The 10,267-nt window shown below is 45.6% G+C and overlaps 1 protein-coding gene across 1 annotated transcript in view; it reads left to right on the top strand.

Moving 5' to 3' along the window:
• The first annotated feature begins 447 nt into the window (after positions 1 to 447).
• Positions 448 to 10,267, top strand: part of IL22RA1 (interleukin 22 receptor subunit alpha 1) — a 29,480-nt gene continuing 19,660 nt past the window's right edge. Inside the window, exons 1-4 of the mRNA XM_060205544.1 lie at positions 448 to 559; positions 672 to 758; positions 6,875 to 7,007; positions 8,078 to 8,256. Of these exons, the coding sequence (XP_060061527.1) occupies positions 689 to 758; positions 6,875 to 7,007; positions 8,078 to 8,256 (382 nt within the window). The 5' untranslated portion in view covers positions 448 to 559; positions 672 to 688. The remainder of the gene's footprint in view (positions 560 to 671; positions 759 to 6,874; positions 7,008 to 8,077; positions 8,257 to 10,267) is intronic.

Below are 10,267 nucleotides of genomic sequence, written 5' to 3'. Positions count from 1 at the left end.
TTTATTCCTATTAATCCATACATAACCATAGTCCCTCAAAACTATATCTACTCCACCACATCCCAGACCAAAAAGTCTAAAGATTAGAATAACCAGGCTCCCATCCCAGTGTTCTCTTGAGGAAGAAAGTTATCCCCAGGCCTACTGACTAGCATGGGATGGGAGGCATTAGGGTGCACAAGGAGTGACAGCACATACCTTATATCTCCTCCTGCCAGGACCAAACCAAGGAGTCATGGCTTTGCCACTCCCTTGCTGGCTTCAGTTTTTCCCCCTCAGGGTAAATCCCCAACAGCAGAATGACTAGGGCAAAAGATATGAATGTGTTGCAGGCTTTCCATGCACAGTGCCAAATGGCTCTCCGATAAACTCATGTGTGATAGATTATTTTTACCTTTTCTTCATCTCAGCTCTCTGGTAGGCCATAAGAGTCTTGGGATGAATCAGCCACCAGACCAGATAAACAAGCCGGCCTGTCATTGTTGCTGCTTTCTGTAACTAGGAAGGGAACTCCCTTGGATCCCTCCCAAGAGCTGGAATTCTGAAGCACACAGACCAGGTACCTTTGTACCCCGCTCCCCATGGCTCTGGTCCCACCTCCCTTCTTTCCCCGCCCAGGGTGGAGCCATCTGCCAAGGCGCCAAAGCTTCCCACTCTGCCTCTGTGTTCAGTCTAGACTGGAGACCAGATGAAGGCACTGTGCAGGGACTTGATGAGGACTCTACTGATGACCATCCTGGCTGCAGGATCCCTGGCTGGTGAGTTTCCACCTTTGGTCATACAACCCCCCCCACCCCGCTACCTGCCATTCCCCAACAGATACACTCACTGCTACTCTGGGGCCATGGATCAATGTCATCTCCTCTACACCTCGTCCTGCCCCTGTGTGGTTGGTTTCAGTTTTATCTCTGCCGAGGCTGAACTGGGATCCTCACTTTTCTGGAGGGGGCTCAGGTTACCGGGAAGGCTAAGAGGGTACCTCAGACCATGGGCTCTTCCAGAGAGTTGCCTGACCCTCATCACTTGGGAATGGGGCTGAAGAGATGTCACAATGGTGAAACACCAGACTTTCATACCTGAGACCTCGTTGGTGACAGGGTCAATCTCAGAAGCACCATATGTCAGAGCTTTCTCTCTCTCTCCCTCCCCACCACTCCCGTATAAACAGTAGCACTTTTTAAAGATTTGGGGGTGCAGCCAACCGTCTGAACTGGGAGTGCTAGACCCCTAGCTCATGCATGGAGACTTAGCTCAAAGGAGGCAGGTATATTGTGACCCCTTGAAATCATTCTGGTCGAAGTTTTACCATCCATTCAATTGCTCCCGGTGGTGCTAATTTAGTAAGCAGAGGCAGAGAAGGGGCAAGATGGATAAGTCCCTGGAAAATAAAGAGAAGTTTTTTTTTTCCCCATAGTAACTTCCACAGCATCTACTAGATAGTTATGTCTGAAAATGCCATGGCCTGGGAGATGGTGCAGTGAGAAAAGTGCTGGACCCTCAAGTATGAGCTCCTGAATTAGATTCCCAGCAACACATGCCAGAATAATGCTCTGGTTTTCTATTGCTCTCTCTATTTCTCATTAATAAACATTTATTTTAAAAATGAATCTTTTAAAAATTCTGGGGCTGCTTTGAGAACAGGATTGAGGGACATAGTTTTCAATTCCATTAAATTGGATTTTTCTAATTTATCGTTATGGATAGTTGTTATCGTTATGGATAAGTCTTCAGACACATGAGATCCTAGATTGCATAATAAAATGCAGAAAACATTGTCAGAAAGTGAAAGTGTAGGCCTGGCTAAAGAAGGAATGGAATAGTTTCTGCGAGTCCCCTTCTAGAGTCAGAGGGTCCAAAGCTCTTCTGCTACCCTTCTCAGTCAGTACTCCCAGCTGCTACTCAGCCCCTGCACTCTGCCCTCCCTGGGGAATTAAATTGGCATGCCCAGCCCATGGGTCCATGCTGAGATGGGAAAACTTGATGCAGCCTCCCAAACCTCCCAAGATGTTCCACTGGATTCTCATCCACTCTGGCTAGGAGTTTTGGAGGCTCCTGATCACCTTGTTTTGTTTTGACAAAAAGTGTGTGTGTGGGGGGGGGGGGGTACCAAGTGGTGGCACAACTGGTTGAACACACAAGTTTCTGTGCACAAAGACCCAGGTTCAAGCTCTTGGTCCTCACATGTGGAGGGGGAGAGCTTTGCAAGTGGTGAAACAGTGATGCAGGTATCTCTCTGTCTCTTTTCCTATCTTCCTCTTTTCTCTCAATTTCTCTCTTTCTCTATTTAATGAATAAAATATTAAGAGAGAGAAAAAGGAAAGACACCATAGCACTTATCCACGGTTTGTGACACTTTCCCTGGTGCCATGCATGGTTCTCCCATGTGGCATTGGGGGAGGGGGTCAATCCCACCTTGCACAAGGTAAAGTGTGTGCTCTTTACCAAGTGGTTGACCTCTCTCCCACCCCCACCTTACTCTTAACAGTTTCCTAAAGGCTTTTTTCCATGGCCCCTCATCTGATAAGACCAGGGTGTTTTGCCATGAGCCCAGTCCCCACTGCATTAAAGGTAGTTTTGGCTCTCTCTCTCTCTCTCTCTCTCCTCTCTCCTCTCTCCTCTCTCCTCTCTCCTCTCTCCTCTCTCCTCTCTCCTCTCTCCTCTCTCCTCTCTCCTCCTCCTCTTCTCTTTCTCCTCCTCCTCCTCCTCCTTCTTTTCTTCTTCTTCCTGAGATTAAAAGAAGTGGAAAAGATACAGCTGAGAGTGGAGGAATCCCAAAGGTAGACGGAATCTAGGTCTCCTCTCCCCAGCACTCTTAGGCTCATTCCATAGCAGGTTGAATTGTTTTTCTTTAGCTTCTCAAGTGGTTGACATAAAATCATTTTTCCAGGAGATATTAAGACTTCGCTTTCATAAAGTCTACCAGTTTCTAGACAGCACACATTACCCCTGAATTTCACAATGTGGATTTTTACCCCAAAATTGTAGGAAGAAATTGGACTGAGGAGTGGAGGATAGGTCTGAAAAGGAAAAGAAGGGATACGATGAGAGGAGGGGGGTCTGGATCACCCTCAGTGTCCCCACAAAAGGAGGATGAAACAAGGTACATGGCAACTCACCTTAGGTGGTCAACTTCATTTCCTCAGATATGATGGAAACCACCCCCATCCAATGGGGTCGTTAGTCTGCCTTTACCTCCTAAGCCCCAGCCTCAGTCCACAGTCTCCCCTGAACTCACACTGCCCCTCTAAGATACAGGCCCTAATCAGCAACTACCCCCATAGGTCCTAACCCATTTCTAAGGGATCAAGCCCAGGTCAGGGTAGACCCCGGTTTACCCTCAGACTTGAGCTCATCAACCTGCTGGAAGTCAGCATTCAGCTCTGACCACAAGAGGACTCCTCTCTGCTACTAAGTCCTAGTCCCTCTCTTCAGAACAGACAACCAAGTCTGCCAGTCTCAGATCCAAATAAGAGTTTAGCAACACCTTGAGGACACCGCTGTCATTCTAGGTAGAGGAAGCAAGACACCCCCACCAAGGCCCCACTATGTGGGGTGGGAGGTAACCTGGAAACCTGGGGGGGAAAAATTTACAGTGTCTGGGTCTAACCAACCCAGATTCAGAATGGAATGCAGCCCTAGATTTAACTAGTAGATGCAATTGTGATCAGGCTGTCCTAATCCTTTCCCACCCCCTAACCTATGGAAACTTCTTGCAGAAATTCCATATCTGGCCTTACACTTGCAACTCCGGTTCACTGGTAGTCATGGTCACATGCAGGTGCAAGCGCTCCCCCCTCCTCTCTCTCTCTCTCTGCTTCAAGGTCTGAATTCAGCCAAGGCTACACCTGTTAATTTCCCGCCCCAGCCCACTAGGCCCCAAGCCAAGTGCCAGCTCTGGTCTCCACATTCCTGTGCTTGCTCTCTCTGTCTATAAGCCAAGTTTAGGGAACTGAGGTGTTTTTTTTTATTATACTTTATTTATTAGTTATTTGGGTAGAGACAGAGAGAAACTGAGAAGGAGGGGTGATGAAGAAGAGAAGGAGAGAGACACCTGCAGGCCTTTTTTCTTTTCTTTTCTTTTCTTCTTTGCATCCAGGGTTATCACTAGGGCTTGGTGCATGAACTCTACTCCTGGAGGCCATTTTTTTCCATTTTTGATGCCCTTATTGTTGTTATTGTTGTTGTTTGGATAGGAAAGAGAGAAACTGAGAGAGGAGGAAAGATAGACACCTGCAGTCCTCCTTCACCGTTAGTGAAGTGACCCCCCCCCCCCCCGCATCTGGGAGCCAGGGATTTGAACTGGGATCCTTACCCTGGTCCTTGCACTTCACGCCATGTGTACTTAACCTGCTGTGCTACTGCCCCCCCCAACCCCGCCTTTTTTTTTTAACCACTCAAGAAGATTTCCCCCTCCCAGAGGGATAGAGAATGGGAAAGCTATCGGGGGAGGGGGTGGGATATGGAGATTGGGCGGTGGGAATTGTGTGGAGTTGTACCCCTCCTACCCTATGGTTTTGTTAATTAATCCTTTCTTAAATAAAAAAAAAATGTAAAAAAAAAAAAAAAAGATTTCCCCCTGTAGGTAGGGGCTGGGGACTTGAACCTGGGTCTTTATACATGGCAATTTATGCTCAACTGAGTGTGCTACTGCCCTGCCCCAGGGGAGTTGAGTTTTATAAGTTGAGGGCACTTATTTGGAGGGAAGGTAACATTAGTGACGTGACAGAAGTCTCTCCCCAAGTCCCTTTGTGTGGCTCTAGAGGACCTTTGCTGCCTTTTTGCCCAGCATTAGCAGTGATGATCGAAGTCCCAGGCTGGATCAGATTCTCCCCAACTACCCTCTTTACACTGGTCCCATTACTGTAGAAGCTGCCCCTTATAAACGGTAAACAAGTCAGGGCCCAGTTTCAGTAAATCTCTTGTTTTCTCAAATTCTTTCAAACTTAACACACAAATCCACATGTGTATGCACCCGCTATGTGCTGGAAACTTTCACAGATGTCTCCCCCATACATCCACCCCACAGTTGGCCAGTGTGAAGTACTGCAAGCTTCACACACACCTGTCAACTATGAGAGAGCAAATATTCCTTGCTGGGCCTCCACTTTCCTCACCCACAAAATGACAGTTACTGCCTCATTTGCCTGTCCTGAGGATTTGATAAATCAAAATGGCTTAACCAGTCAACCAGCTGTCACTGCTGGTGGTATCATTATGGTTTATAGTTCAGTAAATCAAATTATTATCATTGTGGAGATGAAGACATTGAAGCAGCAAAGTCATCTTGCCTGCATGTGGCCTCAGTCGGCATCTGTCCCCTTTCCAAAGCCCATTGGTCAGAGAAGGTGTCTTTTTCAACCCTAAGAAGGCTTGACCAGTAGAGGAGCAGAGACAGGTTAGACAGAAATTTACAAACCTCTTCAACCATGTTTGAAATTATGGCCACTGGGAAACCTAGTTCTTAGGTGTTTTAGTTTACTATCTCTCAAATATCAAATTGGTGAGCATCAGATGGTGTGAAGTGTGAAGCATCAGATAGTGTGAAGCATCAGCATGAGTGCTGGCAAATGTGTAAATTTCTTGGACCACTCAAATGTTGCTGGTGGGAATGCAAGATGATGCAGCTATTGTGGAAATGTTTTCTAGTCCTTCAAAATATTAGGAAAATTCATAAGAGCTGCAGAATCATGCAGGCAAGCAGCCCCAGTGAAAACCCTGACAGCAAGGGGAAAAAACCTTGTTCACAAATATTCGTAGCAGCATTATTCATAGTAGTAAATTAGTGGAGCCAATCCAAATATTCATCAACTCCCCATCATTGGTGAGAAGGTGAACAAATGCAATATATTATTATGGTGAAGTATTATTCATGCTAAAATGTGGATGACTCTTGAAAACATTACGCTAAATGAAAGATGGCAGACACAAGAAGTCATATATTGTATGACTATTAGATGAAAAGTCTTAGTAAGCAAATGCATGGAGACAAAAAGACTAGTATTTGCCTAGGGCTGAAGGGGGATCAGTGAGTAATGAACTGTGTCCCTGAACAAGGAGTTTCTTTTTGGAGTGATGAAAATGCTCTGGAATTAGAGAGTGCAAATGGTTGCAAGACTTATAATACTAAGAAAGTACTAAAATGTGCACCTTAAAATGGTGAGTTTTTGCATGCCTAAGGAGACAGCACAGCTGGTAGAGCATGGGACTTACATTCCTGAGGCTCCTGGTTTGAGCCTCAGCTGTGCAAGTACAGGTGTCATACTCTGGCCTGTCTCATTCTCTCTCCCTCTTCCCTCCCTCATGCAAAGCTCTCTCTTTCTTTTTTAAAATATTTATTTATTTTTATTTATTCCCTTTTTGTTGCCCTTGTTGTTTCATTGTTGTAGTTATTATTGTTGTCATTGATGTCGTTGTTGTTGGATAGGACAGAGAGAAATGGAGAGAGGAGGGGATGGCAGAGAGGGGGAGAGAAAGATAGACACCTGCAGACCTGCTTCACCGCTTGTGAAGTGACTCCCCTGCAGGTGGGGAGCCGGGGACTTGAACCGGGATCCTTACGCAGGTCCTTGTGCTTTGCACCACCCATTCTTAACCTGCTGCGCTAGCACCCAACTACCCAAAGCTCTCTTTCTAATATGAAATAAATGAAAACAAATCTTTAAAAGTAATAAAATTGTAGATTTTTATGGAATTTGAATTATTATTCATAAAAGAGGCAGATGCACAAATGAAGATGGGTGTAATTGCGAACACTTTTGGGGGGTGGTAGGTGGTGATAGCCCTTAGACCCCCACACACTGGACAGCTCTTAGGAGGCTACGGGGCAGGCAGGGTCCTTGATGCTACCTGTTTATGCTACTCCCACTTTCTGCAGCTCAGTTGGCTGAGGATGCCTCAGATCTCCTTCAGCACGTGAACTTCCAGTCCAGCAACTTCGAGACCAACCTGACATGGGACAGTGGAACAGAGAATGCCGTGGACACAGTCTACAGTGTTGAGTACAAGGAGTAGGTTTCCTTCCTAACAGGATCTCTTTTGACTGTGCACTGAAACCAATCCCTCCCAGAAAATCCCCTCCTTCCAAGTGTCCCCCAAGTCCCCTCACTTAGTGTTACACATACACCCCATATAGCTTTGAAGGGAATAAAATAATGAATAAAAGTGCAAGTTCTGAGGGGCTGGGTAGTGGCACACCTGGTAAAGTGCACATATTACCACGCACAAAAACTGGGGTTCGAGTTTCCTCCTACAGAGGGAAAGCTTCACAAGCAGTGGAGCAGTGTTGCAGGTGTATCTTCTATCTATCCATCTATCTCTCTCTCTATCTCTCTCCATCTCTGTCTGTCTCTTGCCCTATTAGTAAAATAGCTGTCAAGAATGGTGAAATCATCATGCAGGCACTGAGCCCCATGATAACCCTGGTGGCAAAACAAACAAAAGGATAAGTTCTGGAGTCAGACTACCTGGCTAGAATACCAGCTCTCTTATATATAACCTTGGGCAGCTGGGTAGGCTGAGCAAGCTGTTGCTCTCCCACCCATCATGCCAGGGTAGCACTAGTATCTTCATCACAGGGTTGTTAAAAAGGTAGATCAAATACACTATTTATTAACACATGTGCCTGACAGATTATAAGATACCAATAATTGTTTTATTATTATTACTGGCAAAAGCAGATCAATCAAAATTTTTGTTTTGCTTTCCTGTCTCCCCATGGCAGGTTGACATGGGTTTGGTTCCCTTATCTATAAAATGAGGGTGAAAGCATATGCCTTAGAATGTTATGGTAGGAAATTAAACTCAAACTGTTTGGGGTCTCTTGAGCCTGTATGTGCATGTTCTGAATTGTAAGCTTCACCTTGACTTCTTTAAGCCTCGCCTTCCTTATCTGAAAAGATGGGAGAATAATGCATGCTCCTCACAAGATCATTGTGAACACTAATAGATAACCCACAGAAAGAGCCTGGGACACATAATGTGCTAAGTAAACATGGTATACATATCATTATCTTTATTAATAAAACCCGATGCCAAGGTTGTCCATTAAAGCTGCACTCTACCACTCCCCTGCCTACAGATACGGAGAAAAAGACTGGCTGATTAAGAAGGGCTGCCAGCAGATCACCAGGAAGTTCTGCAACCTGACCAAGGAGACAAGCGAATTCCGGAAACCCTACTATGCCAAAGTCACCGCCATCAGCACAGGAGGCCGGTCAGTCAGCAAGATGACACCGAGGTTCATATCTCTGGCACAGAGTAAGTGGGAGCCCGTCATTGCAGACAAGGAGGTGGGCAGTGTAGAAAACTGGCTCCTCCAGGAGCCAATTAAGGATGTGGCTTTTAGGGAAGGCAGCTCTGGCTAGAAAACACCTGCAGTGTGTCTTTTCACCTTTCTCCATCTCCCCCACACTGACACCCACCCCTTGACCTTGCCTCTTGACTACAGGCTTCCCAGCTCATTTCACTGCCCCTCTGGCCCCTTTCCCAAGCCCCATTCTCCATGCAGCACTCAGAAGGGTCTTCTCAGACACCTCCATGTCATGCCAGACAGATGCAGCACATGCTTGGCCATGTCTATGGCCCAGATTCAAACCCTAGCACCACACAGGAAAGTCACAGCAGCACTGGAGGAAACTCTACTTCTCGATCTGAATGATAAGTTGACCCAGGAATAGTGAAACCAAGTATGTGCAAGAGCCTGGCTCACAAGTGTGTGTGTGGTGGTGGGGAGGGGGAACCATCCTTAGCTTAAAACCCTCCAGAGGTTTGTCATACTTCCCAGAATAAGATCAGACTCTGCCATGGCTTATGAGGCTCTGCCTATTTGGGTTCACAATTCAAGCCCTCCCCAGCTATACCACCACAGCAGCCTCTGACAGTTTCTGACCCAGGACTCCAGCTGCCCCCACTCTTTGGGGATCTCCTCAAGCCAGCTCTTTCCGTCCTCATCTGAGCTCCAGCATCATCTTTTAAGTGACTATCTCTATTCCCAGCCCCAACAACCTGATTTCACTGGGCCACCACCTAGTATACTCTGTCAGAATAAGCCCTTCATTGTCTTCACAGTTGATAGCACAATCTGCAATTACTATGTTTGCTTAGGTAAGGAGGCAGGTCCTCCCCCACTGAAACATGAACTCTGAGAGGGCTTTGTGTGGGCCTGGAATTCACTGTATTTCAAGCCCTTAGCAGAGTACCTAATATATAGGACATGCTTCATACATAATTAAGAAGTAAATGAATGAATAAATGAGTGAATGTGAGTTACCAAACTCCTCATACCAGTTAATCAGGCAGCCATGTTCACCAACTGACTTAACAACCATAGCTATGTAAATTTTTAATAAAATAGAAAATAAAACCTATCAAGATATTATTGTTTCTTAACTTGGAGGATGGATGTGGTTATTACAGGAAAACAGTAAGTAGATAAGAGAAATGAAAATAGTCTCAAATAACTTGACCACCTGTATATAACTATAGTTACTATCAGTTGTATCTATTCTTCTATAATCTGATTAGATTTCCCCTTATAATATTATCATAAACATTTTCTCATATCATTAACTATTTTCCCACAAAATTCTATTTCATTGCTGCATAATACCATGCCAGGGGGCGTGAATCAACCTAGAGGCCCAGTTCCCTGCTCCTAGGGCTCTTTCCTCTCACCTTTGGTTACCCCTGAGCCAGCCCTTAATCCAAACACCAAATATTTTCAGAAATCCTCTCCTCTCCTCTTTATTTAGCCGACACTTTCAGAAATGAGGTGGGGTTTTGGATAAGAGATAGTGTGCAAAAAATCTTCATGGTTCAGTGTCGTTTTCGACGGGTTATGTTGTTTTCTCCGGGCTGGCTTCACGGGCGGGTAACAGATGACCCGGGACTCATGGCTGGGTTGTAGGCAGTATCTCTTTATTCATGCAGGACGCAGCATAATCTAAGACGAGCTAAGTTAAACTCAAAGTACAGTACTCTAAAACTCACAATGCTGTCTTTATATATACTTGCCAAGTAGGGTGGAAACAGGGTGTGACATAGAGAGGGTGGAGAGAAAAGTGACTGGTGACAATCAGAGTGTGACAAGGAGAGGATCAGGGTGTGACAAGGAGGGGGGGGTGGAGCAAAAACATATCATGAAACAGTGGGGATTGAACCAATGCCCTGGAGGGAGGTGCTTGTTAACAGCGGTTATATAAATAGAATGAAGTGGTTATGTAAATAGAATAGTGTTAAGCAGGGGGGATTTAAACCAAATGAAACAGAA

This window comes from Erinaceus europaeus, chromosome 13 (assembly GCF_950295315.1).
Source record: "Erinaceus europaeus chromosome 13, mEriEur2.1, whole genome shotgun sequence".
NCBI classification, from domain to species: Eukaryota; Metazoa; Chordata; class Mammalia; order Eulipotyphla; family Erinaceidae; genus Erinaceus; species Erinaceus europaeus.
Note: the sequence above shows the minus strand (reverse complement) of the source record. Positions and strands in the feature narration are given on the sequence as shown.